The sequence below is a fragment of the Oncorhynchus nerka genome, linkage group LG17 (assembly GCF_034236695.1).
Source record: "Oncorhynchus nerka isolate Pitt River linkage group LG17, Oner_Uvic_2.0, whole genome shotgun sequence".
Lineage (NCBI taxonomy): Eukaryota > Metazoa > Chordata > Actinopteri > Salmoniformes > Salmonidae > Oncorhynchus > Oncorhynchus nerka.
In genome coordinates, this window is record NC_088412.1 from 32,396,267 (window position 1) to 32,412,593 (window position 16,327).

At 43.2% G+C, this 16,327-nt stretch overlaps 1 protein-coding gene across 1 annotated transcript in view; it reads left to right on the plus strand.

Annotated features, from left to right (window-relative positions):
• Nucleotides 1-197: 197 nt before the first annotated feature.
• Nucleotides 198-16,327, plus strand: part of usp24 (ubiquitin specific peptidase 24) — a 51,790-nt gene continuing 35,660 nt past the window's right edge. The window contains 16 exon segments of the mRNA XM_029686347.2: nucleotides 198-600; nucleotides 4,476-4,644; nucleotides 4,799-4,866; nucleotides 6,939-7,082; nucleotides 7,203-7,325; nucleotides 7,430-7,465; nucleotides 11,883-11,948; nucleotides 12,222-12,287; nucleotides 12,384-12,458; nucleotides 12,665-12,823; nucleotides 12,984-13,098; nucleotides 13,208-13,419; nucleotides 14,307-14,564; nucleotides 14,695-14,793; nucleotides 15,597-15,704; nucleotides 15,861-16,013. Of these exon segments, the coding sequence (XP_029542207.2) occupies nucleotides 328-600; nucleotides 4,476-4,644; nucleotides 4,799-4,866; nucleotides 6,939-7,082; nucleotides 7,203-7,325; nucleotides 7,430-7,465; nucleotides 11,883-11,948; nucleotides 12,222-12,287; nucleotides 12,384-12,458; nucleotides 12,665-12,823; nucleotides 12,984-13,098; nucleotides 13,208-13,419; nucleotides 14,307-14,564; nucleotides 14,695-14,793; nucleotides 15,597-15,704; nucleotides 15,861-16,013 (2,124 nt within the window). The 5' untranslated portion in view covers nucleotides 198-327.

The following is a 16,327-nucleotide window of genomic DNA, read 5'->3' on the forward strand; positions in this document are numbered from 1 at the left end:
TTTGTCATTGTTCGAGTATAGTAAGGTCGAGTGTTTTGTCTAGTCGTGTTGCATTATGAACACTTCGAATCAGTGTGAAACATAATGTTAGTGTTTGCAGAGCTAACTAGTCAGCCTAATGTTAGAGGTTTTGGGGTAAAATAAAGGGGATCCTCAGTCCTCTCTTCGGTTCATATGGGTGGGTCAGGGTGCTGACGTTCTACGCAGGAAGTATCCAGTGAACCATCGTGACAGCCTGCGTGATTGTAAACATGGCGCCATGCACCGCTACAGGGCTGTGCTGTTTTACATCCCGTTTGTAGCTAGCCTGAGACACAAAACTTAACCATGGAGACAGAAGAGGAACAACATATGACAACTCTCCTCTGCATGGGTTTCCCAGATGCAGTGGCGATACGCAAGGCGCTACGCCTGGCGAAGAACGACATCAACGAGGCTGTTGCGCTCCTGACCAACGAAAGCCCCGGTCTTGGGTATGGATATGAGCCGATGGAGAGTGGCCCTGCCCCAGGCCCGAGTGGAGACGGGGAGTCCAGTGGGCGGACCGGGACTGGAGGGTTCGACCCACCTCCCGCATACCACGATGTGGTGGAGAGCGAGGTAAGGGTGAAGAAGGATAGTAAAACGTTAGTTCGCTGGCTTCGTAAGCTAGAACACAAGTTAGCTAACGTCGTTAGCGCTATACAATCTAGCGATGATGATGGCTAGGTAGCCAGACAGGGCTCGCCCTACAATACTGCATAGCGCGCTCCGCTCATGCCTGACTGTCAAAATATAGAAGGAAAATCCGCGGCATGCATAACTCAATTTACAGTTGGCTAACGTTAGCTCAATCTCGGTCTTCATAAATTCGACATTCGGCTAGTTGAGTTGTAAATACAGCACTAGATACTTTAATCATCAGTATTGAAATTGGGTGCACACTAGCCAACATCCGATTCAGAATGTAGCTGTTGCTTGACAGCTAGCTAGGTAGTTAGTTAGTTAGCCCAGCGGTTAGTTATGGGGAATGCGCGAATCTCTAACGTTACATGGGCAAACTTGCTAACCAACTAGTGTTTGCAATCGTTATTAATAAAGCCGGTTTGCAGAGTGAATGTGGTGATATTAAGATCTTCGCATTCATTATCTTGGGGAAATGCACATCTGTATGCAGTTTAGCGTAATGGAGCTAGTGATGATGCCCGAGAAGCCGGTGTTTGTTGGATATTGGCACCGGTGTTGTTAGGCCGGAGACGAAGTCGATAGGTAGCCTAGCGGTTAAGAGCGTTGGGCCAGTAACCGAAAGGTCACTGGTTGGAATCCCTGAGCCCACTACGTGAATAATCCGTCGATGAGCAAGGCACTTAACCCTAATTGCTCATGTATGGGCTCTGAATAAGGGCGTCTGTTAAATGACTAAAATGTACAAATGTAGTTAGCCATCGTTAGCTACGCGAACTAAGCTGGCTATAACTAGATACATTAGAGAAGCTGAGATTTCGCAATCGCCCGTGAACCTGATGTGGCCATCTTGTGCTTTAAATATTGTCTAATAAAAAAAGTTATTTCAATTGTTCATAGTCCAGTGACTACGTGATATCTAACTACATGCATTCTGCAAGCTAGCTAGAGAGCATCAAGTAGGGGCAGGACAAAACCGTTTTGGTGATATGGGTATCATCAAAATAACTCAATCGCACACGTTTTTGGTCTCATTCATCGGTTTTTACCTGATTAAGTAAAATACCATTGGATATTTTATGTTGAAAGATCAGTTTATATTCCTAATACTTAAATTGAAACTGATGCTGTTGCTGCTTCCTGTTAAGACATAATGATGAATAATAGTCCAATGTCAAAACAGTTTTAAAGTGTCCGAATCAATAATAGTTTGTGATATATTGAAAACCTAAACATGAAATGTACTATCTACATATACATGTGCAACAATAGTAATCATATGTATTTTTTTTAAGGAGCTACTTATAAACTGCACAAGCTCCAAAACCCTGTCGTTTTGTCAAGTGGCAATAAATCAATCATCAATTGGGGTGGGGGTATGTGCTGTTTAAACTACCACAACTCTAAAACCACATGGAACTGGATAGGCTGTATTTTTACATCACTGGTTAGAGGACAACATCCAGAACAGTCAACTACATTTTGGAATGTTGCATTTTGATAAGGGGGTCAGAAACCTGGCAATGTGGTGCCAGGACAACAACCTCTCCCTCAACGTCAGCAAGACAAAAGGAGCTGACCGTGGACTACAGGGAACAGAGGGCCGAGCACACCCCCATTCACATCGACGGGGCTGTAGTGGAAATGGTCGAGAGCTTCAAGTTCCTCGGTGTCCACATCACTAAGGATCTATCATGATCCACACACACCAACACAGTCTTGAAGAGGGCATGACAATGCCTCTTCTCCCTCAGGAGGCTGAAAAGATTTGGCATGGGCCCTCAGATCCTTTTTTAATTTTTTACATTATTTTTTTTACAGCTGCACCATTGAGAGCATCTTGGCTGGCTGCATCACCGCTTGGTATGGCAAGCAACTGCTTAGCATCCGATCGTAAGGTGTATCTCTCTAGTCTAGCGGTTAGGGTACCATCTCTATTCTCTACACACAGCAGATTATGCCCGCTGTCTTCATTGCTGTGCGAAACCGTGTGCATGGTGACGTTGATCACCAGGGTGTGGGCATGTGTGTGTGTGTCGGACACCCGGGTTGCATTCAGTAGGTCACAGCATTGCGAAATGTTTTCAAATGTACCCCATTTTCCAGGAACCGTCTGCATCAAAAGCAGCCCTGTTTTGTTTTTATATTTAAAACATTTCTTTCAGGTTACATATTCAAATGGTTCCCATTCAGACCATTACGCCAGACAAATCCCTCCGTCCCACTCTTTCTCCTCCATCTCCCTCTCTCTTTCCAGCTTGTTTTTGCGTCTCTGCTGTCTGCTGTTAGGAGGCATGTCACGGGTCTGTGGCCCTGCATTCTCATCCTAAATTTAGCTCCACACACAAACATCCCTACATTCTCATATGGTTACCTAGCTGCCCTGCGCAACATACATACATGCGTACATAAACACAACAGCACACACAGTCAATAAAAACACTCATACCAGAAAGACATAGACACACTAACAAACACACCACACTCCATCCTCCTGAGAGAAGCCCAGAGCTCCAGTCCTCCCCTTAGCTTCTCCTCAGGCAGGAAAACAGCACTAGTACTGTTATTGTTACTGTGTTAATAATGCTAAGAGGAAACTGACAACTGCCTATTGGTTCAGCAGTAGCTAGTTAGAAACCTCCCCAGGTAGTATCTATTAACCCAGATTATTATATTTCTACACTAAAACATATTTCTAATGAGATTCTCCTATACACATGCTTTGTAGTCCTGGAGTCATCTCAATCTAGGATCTTGACCCCAGTTATTTGTTAAAAGACAGGTCAACAGATCATGCTGTCCCTCAAAAAGGGGTCTCTGATTGGACTGTGCTGTTCTGGGGAGCACCTACCTAGATCTAGAGCTCATCTCTTTCCAATTCTTTCTATGAAGGAAGATAGCTGAAACTTCCCTCCCCCTTCATCCTTCCATCGATCATATATTGGTATGCTATACTGAAAGGGCAGAGGGGTTATTGAACACACACACCCACCACTCTCACAGCCTGTTGTGTTGTGTTCAAGACCACCAAAGTGAGACCGATTTTTATAGACCGGAGCAAATCGAGTCTTAGTCAAGACCCAAGACCGGGAGGGGGGCGAGTCAAGACCGAGATCAGAAAAATGAAGTCCAATTCAAGACCATGATTGTAACTGTGTCAAATAACCACCATAATGAGTTCAAAATGTCCAGTATTTATGTTTATATTTCAGAAGAACATATTGATTCTTTAGACAGTCAGAATGGTGAGAGAATGCGTGCTAATGGCAGAGAACCACTACAGATGATCACTAACCCAAGCTGGTCGATAATAGATAAAGACAATATGTTCCAACTTCCCCGTCTCCCCAAATAATTGTGAGCGCACAACTTTCAAACATTTGCCGCATTCATGCAGGTGAATCAAAGGACATTCTGTCGAGCGTGACAGTTTGAGGATATTTTTCAATAAAAGTAAAGGGCAGTAATGTTACGAGTAAAGTAGGAAGCCCGGGTTTCAATAGGCGATTAGATGTTAATGTGTCATGAAAGGAGGGAGGAAAAAAAATCCAGAAAATCACATTGTAGGATTTTTAATGAATTTATTTGCAAATTATGGTGGAAAATAAGTGTACCTATGATGAAAATTACAGGCCTCTCATCTTTTTAAGTGGGAGAACTTGCACAATTGGTGGCTGACTAAATACCTTTTTTGTGTGTGTATTTTTTATATTTTTTATGATATCCGAAACCTAGACAAGACCAGGACTCTCAAGACCAGTCTAGAGTACTACAACACTGGTAGAACTATAAAATGTTTCTGTGTGTTTCAGAGGAGTAATGATGAGAATGGGAATTGTTCAGGCAGCAGTATGGAGTTCCCCACCACTAACCTGTATGAACTGGAGAACAGAGTGTTCACTGACCACTGGTCAATCCCCTACAAGAGAGAGGAGTCACTGGGCAAATGTCTGATTGCAGCCACCTGCCTTGCCAAACACGGTAAGAGAGAGCCAGTAAGTGTGTGGGGTGGGTTTGTTGTGGGTTTTGTGACTTGTAACTGTTGGATGCTTTTCACACATTATTTTACACCCAGTTGTCACTCAATAACTACAGTCTCTCTCACTTTTTTTCTCTCACTCTGTCTCTCTCTCAGGTCTGGCGGATGCAGATGAAAACTGTAAACAGTTTATGGACAGGTGTATGCACGAGGCCTTTAAAAAGGTGAGTTGTGTGTATGCATGAATGAAGCCTTTAAGTGCGTGTGTGGTAGAGGTCGACCGATTATGATTTTTCAATACCGATTTATTGGAGGACCATAAAGCCGATACCGATTAATCTGACGATTTTTATTTTATTTTTATTTGTAATAATGACAATTACAACAATACTGAATGATCACTTATTTTAACTTAATATAATACATTTAGATTTAGCCTCAAGTAAAGAATGAAACATGTTCAATTTGGTTTAAATAATGCAAAAACAAAGTTTTGGAGAAGAAAGTAAAAGTGCAATATGTTCCATGTAAAATATGTGCCATGTAAGAAAGCTAACGTTTCAGTTCCTTGCTCAGAACATGAGAACATATGAAAGCTGGTGGTTCCTTTTAACATGAGTCTTCAATATTCCCAGGTAAGAAGTTTTAGGTTGAAGTTATTATAGGAATTATAGGACTATTTCCCTCTATTCCATTTGTATTTCATTAACTTTTGACTAATGGATGTTCTTATAGGCACTTTTGTATTGCCAGTGTAACAGTATAGCTTCCGTCCCTCTCCTCGCTCCTCCCTGGGCTCGAACCAGCAACACAACGACAATTAGCGCGCACTAACTAGCTAGCCATTTCACTTCGGTTACACCAGCCTCATCTTGGGAGTTGATAGGCTTGAAGTCATAAACAGCGCAATGCTTGACGCACAACGAAGAGCTGTTGGCAAAACGCACGAAAGTGCTGTTTGAATGAATGTTTACGCGCCTGCTTCTGCCTACCACTGCTCAGTCAGATACTTGTATGCTCAGTCAGATTATATGCAACGCAGGACACGCTAGATAATATCTAGTAATATCATCAACCATGTGTAGTTAACTAGTGATTATGATAAGTTTAATGCTAGCTAGCAACGTACCTTGGCTTAATGCATTCGCATAACAGGCAGCCTCCTTGTGGAGTGCAATGAGAAAGAGGCAGGTCGTTATTGCGCTGCCCTCCAGGACACCTACACCACCCGATGTCACAGGAAGGCCATAAAGATCATCAAGGACAACATCCACCCGAGCCACTGCCTGTTCACCCCGCTATCATCCAGAAGGCGAGGTCAGTACAGGTGCATCAAAGCCGGGACCGAGAGACTGAAAAACAGCTTCTATCTCACGTTCTCAACAGCCACCACTAACATTGAGTGGTTGCTGCCAACACACTGACTCAACTCCAGCCACTTTAATAATGGGAATTGATGGGAAATGATGTAAAATATATCACTAGCCACTTTAAACAATGCTACCTAATATAATGTTTACATACCCTACATTATTCATCTCATATGTATATGTATATACTGTACTCTATCATCTACTGCATCTTTATGTAATACATGTATCACTAGCCACTTTAACTATGCCACTTTGTTTACATACTCATCTCATATGTATATACTGCACTCAATACCATCTACTGTATCTTGCCTATGCCGCTCTGTACCATCACTCACTCATATATCTTTATGTACATATTCTTTATCCCCTTACACTTGTGTCTATAAGGTAGTAGTTTTGGAATTGTTAGCTAGATTACTTGTTGGTTATTACTGCATTGTCGGAACTAGAAGCACAAGCATTTCGCTACACTCGCATTAACATCTGCTAACCATGTGTATGTGACAATTAAAATTTGATTTGATTTATTTGATTTGGACTAGTTACGGTTGCAAGATTGGATCACCCGAGCTGACAAGGTGAAAATCTGTTTTTCTGCCCCTGAACAAGGCAGTTAACCCACTGTTCCTAGGCCATCATTGAAAATAAGAACGTGTTCTTAACTGACTTGCCTAGTTAAATAAAGATTAAATAAAGGTGTACAAAAAAAAAAAAATACAGATTTCCTATTGTTATGAAAACTTGAAATCGGCCCTAATTAATCGGTCGACCTCTAGTGTGTGGGTGTGTGTGCATAACACTTATAAGTGAGCGACGTAGAACCTGTTTCAAAGCCAGTTTCCCTCATCTTCAAGAAAGGACTGTTTGGTGGAATATTAACACGTTCACTCTCTCTGCTTGCTCTTCCCATCCCTTTCTAGCTCCTGACCAGTAGTGCGGTCCATAAGTGGGGGACAGAGATCCATGAGGGGATCTACAACATGTTGATGCTACTGGTGGAGCTGGTGGCTGAGCGAGTCAAACGGGACCCCATACCAGTTGGCGTGATGGGTGTACTGACTATTGTGGGTACACACACAGACCTCATGCATACAGTAAACACACACACGCACACACACACACCACGTCACATGGAATAGCATTCACACACCTCACCCCTTAAACCATTAGCTGTCTGTCTGTAGGCCTTCAACCCAGACAATGAGTACCACTTTAAGAATCGTATGAAGACGTGTCAGAGGAACTGGAGCGAGGTGTTTGGAGAGGAAGCCATGTTTGCTGTGTCACCTAGCAACAGCTACCAAAAGGTGAGGCTGTAATATGGGTGTGGCTCTAAAGCACAAGTATGAAATAAAAAACAGAGAAAATATATGTGTGACTGATCACGTGTGTGTGCCTTTTGTTTCTACAGGAGCCTCATGGCTGGCTGGTAGATTTGGTCAATCGGGTAAGTCCTCCCACACACACCTACACACACCTCTGTGATTGTTACCATGAAACTGCCCTGAACTGAGTTATGCTGAGAACTCATATTTTTCACTTTAAAATGTATACCAAAAACACCCACACTGATTTCAAGGTTTAACAAACCATATATCTCCATGCACAATGACTACTTTTAAAGCCCCCCCCCCCCAGACATTGAAGTTAGGTTAAATTTAGGTTCTGAATGAAAGGTGAAAAAGTATTTTCCTTATGTTTAAAATACATATTTTCCAGGACGTTGAAAAGGTGTCTTTTTCCCGGATGTTGAAAAATACGTATTATCCAGACATAGAAATACAGTTCATTTTTGGTTCTGAATGAAAGTTGAAAATAAGTAATTTTATAGACATCTATTTTTGGGCGAAATCAAGGATGGACCGGACCAAAAACCAATGTCCGTGGATGTGGAAATCCAGGCTGGTCCGGACTGCACCAAAAAGTCCAAACGGCATCGGCGTCAGACTACTTACTGAGGTGTAGCCTGAAATGTTATTTTCTGAATGCCCATTTATGTGATAAGCCTACCGTTTGTAAAACACCCCAAAAAGACTTGCGGACAGGGATGTAGCCTACAATGTCAGCCCTCAATGGATTTTTCTGAATACCCATCCATGTGGTAGGCCCACTATTTCAGATCTGAATATCAGCTACCCAACTTTATCAGGAGTTCTTGGGAGCTTATTTTCAATGTGATTACACAGCGGGAAATGCAGAAGTATTTTCTTTTTCGCAATGAACAGCTTGTCAAGACTTCGCCACAGATTGCAGCCACTGGCCTATCTTGGATTTCGCCATCTATTGTTTTCTCAAGTTTTTGTCATCTCCCATAAGTTGCGGCTGCGAATCCACCATAGATATAGTTAGAAAAAATAACAGACCTGCCAACATGCACGTATTTTGCGTACCAGCTATGTAATTCTCTGTCCATGTACGAGATCCAAGTTAAAAGTACGCAGAAATAAATGGGCCCTGATTTTAGTTTTTTTTTTATTGTTGATGTACATTTTCATAAAAAGTGAATCTAACATCCCGATTCTCGAGCTGCAACACACAGACATGTACTGAGTTTGTGTCAACGGACATGCAGATCAATACATCATTATTGGACGTAGCTGCCCCGTGTCTGCCTCCTGTTTGTTGTGATGCTGAGTTTGAAGACTGTCAGCTGTCCGTAAACACATGGACAAATCCCTTTTCGACTCTGTGTGTTGTGCAAAGTTAAACACTAATTATTTCAAGCGAACATAAGATGGACATTCAGTGGGCTCTAAAGTGCCAGCAGTTCACTCTCATTTGCTAGTGAAAGAAATGAAATGCAAATACGAAAAATAACTGGTGGCATTTGTGCGATTGTGATATACATTTAATTCTGCGTCCCTTTAGTTGTATTTCCAGACTGTAATTCTGATCCACGTCACAACAAGTAGAATCCAAAAGAAATATAAACCTCTTTGCATTAAATGGAGTGGGGAGTTTAGAAGAGTGAGCGATGAAGAATGGATGAGTGTCCGGTATTCGCTATAGAGGCAATGCTTCTAAAATACCGTTGCACTAGATTTGAGATTTGATCCATTTAGAAAATCTGAAATGATGTATGCGCTGTAAAGAAATTCAATAGGCACCTTTACATCGGCTGAAACACAGCCTACTTACGCTTTTGTGTAGCCAGTTTGCGGTCTGTGTTGATGCGATCATTTGTTTTTATGTTTTCAATGTTCATTTGGAACCCTGTCTAAAAAAGTCCAATACTTGTGAGCTGGCCCTGTTTGAGAGGTGACAAGCGTACCTCTACTATAGAGACTATACTTGGTGGCCAAGGCAAGTTGGATCTGAAGACCTTCTATGCAGATGTCAGAAACTTATTTTCTTCTGCGGTTGACTACATGTTGCTGAAATTTCCATTTGGAGATATGCTCCTCCAGCATGCAGTGGTCGCTGACATTGCCAACAGGCAGACTGCCTAGTTCTCATCCCTCAACTTTTGCATGGCACACTTTCCCTGCATTATTCCTGAGGGAGCCTCTGATCTTGTGGAAGATGAGTTTAGACTCTCCGGCAACAACCTTTTGAGCAGAGTCTGGTCAACATGCGCATGGATCAGGCCTGGAGAGAAATTGGCGCAATGAAAACCTGGTCTACTCCCACCTTTTGGCTGTGATGCTGGGCATATTGGTCATATTTCACCAACATCCCCAGCAATGCAGACTGTGAATGAATATTCAGTCTCGTTTCCAAGAACAAAACCCAGTACAGAGCCTCCCTCAGTACAGACATGCTGAGTGCCCTCGTTACCAAGAAGGTATCTATGATTGCCAGAGGAACTGTTTTCCACAGAGAAGTCTATCCTGCTGTCTAAGGCTAAATCTGCTAACTACCAGGCAAATCTGTCTAGGAAATGATTTCCTGAACATTTGAAGGTCTCCAGAAGATTTGATCTCACCCACTGTTTCCTATCATAGCTTTTTTGTTTTTATTATGGAGAACATGTTTATTTGACACTGACGCTTCACACATTTGTTCTTATATCAGAGTTAAAAAAAAATGTTTTTAATTATCGTGGATAAGACATTTGTTCATTTTGTACCTACACAAATAACTTTGTTTAATAAAATAAAAACAACTCCAAGAATAAAGGCCCTTTGTGTGTTCTTTCTAATTACATCTTGTTAGTGACTTTTACCATATGTGTAAGTGGAATTCCAACCTTTTATAGACGTGATTTGGTACAATTCTATAATTGCGATCACTCACAAACAGCGCGCGCACGAGCGTGCGGGCAGGCTTCGGCTGCGGTACAGCAAAAACAATGCTCATGGTTCTCATGGGAAGTGAAATGATAGGCTACAATGACTTAGTTACATGTCACTTGCCGCTGCAAGTGACATGTAACTATCTTTAAATTCCTTGAATATTCTTTTGTGTATGCCTTTTCGTTATCTGCATAGACACTTGTGGTTTCTAGCTATTGTTACACCAGTCAAAGCAGTGGAGCGTGTAGTGTAGCAAAACATGAGCGGTCAAAATCTTGCGGTGACGGGGGAGCAGGTTTTCAAAATGCTATCACATCACACAATAATACCATTTATAAAGGGGTGGCTAGTTTATTAGGTACACCCATCTAGTACTGGGTCGGTTCCCCCTTTGCGTCCAGAACAGCGTGAATTCTTCGGGGGATGGAAATGTTGCTCAATTGGTATCAAGGGACATAACGTGTGCCAGGAAAACATTCCCCACACCATTACACCACCAGCCTGTACCATTGACGCCAGGCAGAATGGGGCCATGGACTCATACCCCAAATCCTGACTCTGCCATCAGCATGACGCAACCGAAACCGGGATTCGTCAGACCAGGCTGAAGTTTTTCCACTCCTCATTGTCCAGTGTTGGTGATCGCATGCCCGCTTCTTCTTGTTTTTGGCTGATAGGAGTGGAACCCAGTGTGGTCGTCTGCTGCATTAGCCCATCTGTGACGAGGACCAACGAGTTGTGTGTTCCGAGATGCTGTTCTGCATACCACTGTCGTACTGTGCTGTTTTTGTCTGTTTGTGGCCCGCCTGTTAGCTTGTATGATTCTTGCAATTCTCCTTTGACCCCTCATCAACGAGTTGTTTTCGCCCACAGGATTGCTACTGACTGGATATTTTTTTGTTTGTCGCAGCATTTTCAGTAAACCGCAGACACTGTCCTGAGAGAAAAGCCAACGCCGGAGCTGACGTGCCTGGCACCGATGGTCATACCACGTTCAGTCGCTTAGGTCACTCGTTTTGCTCATTCTAACGTTCAATCGAACAGTAAATGAATGCCTCGACGCCTGTCTGCCTGCTTTTCTAGCAAGCCACGGCCACGTGACTCGCTCTCTGTAGGAGCTAACCATTTTCGTGAACGGGGTGTGTGTATTTTTTTTATATATATATACAGACCTGCTAACAAATCAGTGAATATTTGCAAATGATCTAAAGGAATCTGATTTAATTTTCTGTTAAAACAAATGTGCACCCCTTATTTTATTTTGCTCCATGGCTCAGTGAACACAGTGAAGTCTGTTTGGATCAGTTCAGTCGTGAAGGGGAATAAAATTGCAGCTGTTTCTGATTAATATACAATGCCATGCTGGTGGGTGGTAACGTTAAAATAAAACCCAGTCCTGAAACAAAACGAAGGCTGACAATGTCTATGTCATAGGAAAAGATACTGCATTCATGTGGATTTACACGGAGTGCACAGTTTGGAAGTAGTCATTGTGCATAGAGCTGTATGGCATGTTCATACAGTTCCGTTACAGTCCAATTGCCGTCCATTTTTGTCGGTCTCTATTCAGTGAAGTGACTGTATTTCTGTCTCTTCTCTCAATGTCCTTTCCCTTCTTGCTCTCTCTAGTTTGGAGAGATGGGAGGGTTCACTGCTATCCAGGCTAAACTCAATACACAGGAGATAGAGATTGGGGTAAGTGGACACATGCGTACTTGTGTGGCTACTCTTAGATCTCCTTGTGTGAGTCCTTCCTTTTGAGGATTCTAACCGGAACAACACACACATTGATCCCTTTCACAGCAAAGACCTTCTCCACCATTCGCATTTTAATCTCTCTCTTGCACTGGAGACTGTAGCTTCTCAAGCCCCCCCCCCCCACCCACCACCTCCTCACCTTTGGGAGACAACCATTTAACATTTTCTTTTTTAGACTATGTGTGTATGCAACTGTCTGTCTCTCTGCAGTGTGTGTCTGCTCTGGTCCAGCCTCTCTCTGTGTGTGCAGAATACCTCAACTCCAGCCTGGTGCAGGTAAGACATTTCCCTCCAACACACATGCAACATATGGTACATCCTCAGCATGATGATGACTTCATGAGACTAATAATAATGTGTGTTTGCTTGTAGCCCATGTTGGATCCTGTTATCCATAAGATGATCACCTATGTTCAGAACCTGGAGGAGAAGGACCTGAAAGACAAGGTACCACAATACCCCCCCCTGCCTTGTTTACCCGCAAGACTCTGCTCTACAGACCTTGGGATGCTCCCGTAAATGTTATAAATATCAGTGTCCAACGTCTAAAAAACCGTTCATTCAGCGCTTAAAGTCTGAAGCGAACAGTCCGACTGCACAGAGTTTCCTATGAACACCGCATCAGATGATGGTTGTTACCGTCTGTCCTGTAGAGGCTGGTGAGCATCCCAGAACTGCTGTCGGCCATAAAGCTACTGTGTATGAGGTTCCAGACCACCCTGGTCACCGTGGTGGACGACCTGCGCCTGGACACTCTGCTACGCATGCTGAAGACTCCTCACTTCTCTACCAAGATGAACTCCCTCAAAGAGGTGAGAGGTCAGGGGTTACACGATGAAAGGTTAGATGTAAAACAGGAAGCCTTTGCCAAAGTTAGCAGGGCCAAGACAAACTGGTGTCGCTGTCCTGATTGTTATGCTATTGTCCATGCTTCTTGCTATAAAACGGTATGAAATGTGTGTGTGTGTCTAGGTGACTAAGCTGATTGAGGAGAGTACTATGTCTAAGACGGTGAAGAATGCCATTGACACAGACAGACTGCTGGACTGGCTGGTAGAAAACTCTGTCCTCTCAATAGCACTGGAGGGTAAAGACAATGTTAATGTTAGCACTGGAACAACATATTTGTACTTTTATCTATCTTGACATGTGATTCCAGGTAAGAGAAAGCATTAATAGAAGTGTGTGTGTTCTAGGTAACATAGACCAGGCCCAGTATTGTGATCGAATAAAAGGCATCATTGAGTTGCTGGGCAGTAAACTGTCTCTGGACGAGCTCTCTAAGATCTGGATGATACAGGCAGGACAGTCGTCCACGGTGATTGAGAACATCCACACCATCATGGCTGCGGCTGCCGTCAAGTTCAACTTAGACCAGCTGAGCCACCTGTTTGTCCTTATACAGAAGGTCTGTATGTGTGCTTAGGAACGTCTCTGTGTGTGTTAATTTTATGCTCAGGCAAATGCTTGTAGATTTAGCTATTGGCGGTTAAGAATGTCTATTTCACCAGCCACGTTGGGGGGTGGTCAATTTGCAGGCTCTACACTGCAAGCATTACCTTCCCATTTGTTAATAAAAATAATAGTCAGAAGTCAACTATGAGCATATGTGTGAGTTTTCTAACTATTTCTGCTGTTTTGTTTCATAGCTGCTAATCACAAAGAAATACAAATCCTACATATCACTTCGCGCAGCAACAGCTTTACGCACTGTGAGTGAAGTGCTGATAGATACATTTTTGGAGGCGCTGGCACAGGCATAAAAGTTGGTTTTAATTAACTCAAGTCTGCAAAGTGAGACTTTGTCCTGTTATTTCTTGGCTGTTTACATTGTTTTGTTCACAAGTTTGGTTGTTTTTCAATGTTCGTTTGAATCTGCTGCTTCAATTGATAGCAGATATGCTGTCTACTACTAGTCACATCCCAAATCTCTCACAGACACAAGTGACATGATTTGAGTGGCCCTGTTACCACGGTAACCTCCTGCCCTTATAGGGGAAGCGGGAAAATGTTTTCATCTGATATTTTGGGTAAAAGACTCTGGTTACAAAAAATGAAATGAAATTGAGCAATATTACCACATTTACTTCTTTCTAATACATTTCTTGTTTTAGAAAAATTACAACGCGTGGTTGTTTATTTTTTTTAAATGTAATTATTACAAACATATTTTGGCTGGTAAAAAAAAATGTGAGTGGCTGGTAGATTTTTTTTTTTCTTCTTTCATCTACCTGCCACCATAGCTGGTGGAACAAAAAGTAAATTTTAGGCCCTGAATATGTGCGTGTGTTCCAGAGCTGGGAGGTAGAGAGTGACCGTGTGAGGCAGAAGCTGCTCAGTCTGATTGGGAGGATCGGTAGAGAGGCCCGCTCTGAGGCCACCACAGGGAAGGTGCTGGAGGTGCTGTGGGAGTTAGCCCACCTGCCAACCCTGCCCACCTCCCTGGTACAGCAGGCGTCTGAGGAACACCTGGCCATCCTCACTGACGCGTACGCTGTGAAGGAGACTGTCAAACGCTGCTACATCATCAAATGTATAGAAGACATCAAGAAGGTGAGAAACACACACACTTTCTGTTTCTCTGTAGGTTGAAGCGCTTTGTCACTCACAGCCTTTGAATATCAATGTACGTTTTTTTTTACACGCACGCACACGTCCTGAATAAGCCAGTTTATGTTTGTAGACTCAGACTGAGGAGGAGGGTAAAACCAGCGACATTCAGAGCTCGTTTCTTACTGGCTCCTGGGGCAAGAAGAAAGCCAAAGAGAACTCATTGGCCAAAGTAAGAGAAGCCCCTCCACTTCCAACTCTACTGACCTGTCAGCATTCACCTACGATCTTCTCAATGCTACACACCAACCAATTCTGGAGGAGTGCTGGATCACGGGGGGATTTGATTGGTCACTGAAGGATTGCTAGACTTGATTTTAATGCTGCGTTCATAACCAAGTGGGAAAGTGGAAATTACAAGTTGTGAACTCGTAAATACCAGTTGGATGCGTTCACGTGCTTTGAACTCGTTGAGAAACACAGATTGGCTAATGGCCAACAAGCTGCGTCAACCATTAACTAAAAGTGCAGCTATCATGCTTGTAAACAATTTAAAGGGTTCAATAACCATATTTATAGATTGCTTTTGTTGTTGCATTTAACTGCCCAAAATGCTGTTATCGAGATAATTTCCTTAGTTGTCAGCATGTGGAAGTGGGAGCTCAGGGATGATAGACGAGTTTCCCACTAGTAATTACCAGTTGGAGGGGCACTCAAGTGGATTTTTCCTAGGTGTATGTGGTAAATTCCACCTTCCCACTTGGTTAAGGACGCAGGGTAACATGAGCTGTTTCAGTACTACATCAGGTGTCTTAATTTTCTGTGGAATGGGCCAGTCTTCATTTGAGGTAATAAGGCGTTTGTGTATTGGGGGAAGTCCAGGTGTATAAGTCAAGGGGTGAGGTATTGATTAGATAAGGTTTGTGTTTGGGCTTCAAGGTGTAAGGTGTGGGGTGGCTCTGGTGTTCTGTGTCATGTGATTGGATGAGCTGAAGGAATCTGACGGTACTGCTCATCTAGTGTGTGTGTGTGCAGTCTTCACAGCAGGGCAGCCCCCAAGCGGTCTGGGTGGTTCCAGCTCTGCGGCAGCTCCATGAGATCACACGTTCCTTCATCAAACAGACCTACCAGAAACAGGACAAGGTACACACACACACACACACACACACACACATTATCCCTGCAAGAGAGACCTTATCCAAGATGGCAGCAGTCGACAGCATTAAAAGTACATGAACACATTACTTGACACATTTTAAAATTAACAGACACATCTTCATAGCACATGTGCTTCCCCAGCAGAGCATCATCCAGGACTTGAAGAAGAACTTTGAGATCGTCAAATTGATCACAGGATCTTTGGTGGTCTGTCATCGACTGGCTGTGTCTGCAGCTGGGAGCAATGGACTGGCCGGACACACACTCGTAGATGGACGATACACCTACCAGGAGGTACTGCAGCGTGTCTGTGTGTGATTTGCTTTGATGGGTTGATGAATTTAGAGCTTTGGTAGGAGTTTGTGGCTGAGATTAGGGCTGTGACGATACCAGTATTGCAATATTTTTTCCATGGCAAAAAAGAACACCAAGCAGACAATTCTTTGGTCCTTAAAAAAAAAAAGTTTTCTGGCCTCTTGAGTGGTGCAATGTTCTAAGGCACTGATTCGCAGTGTTGCAGCGTCACTACAGCCTGGAGTTTTAGCCGGCCATGAATGGCAAAATTTGCCCAGTGTCGTCCGGGTTAGGGGAGGGTTTTCCGGCGGGCT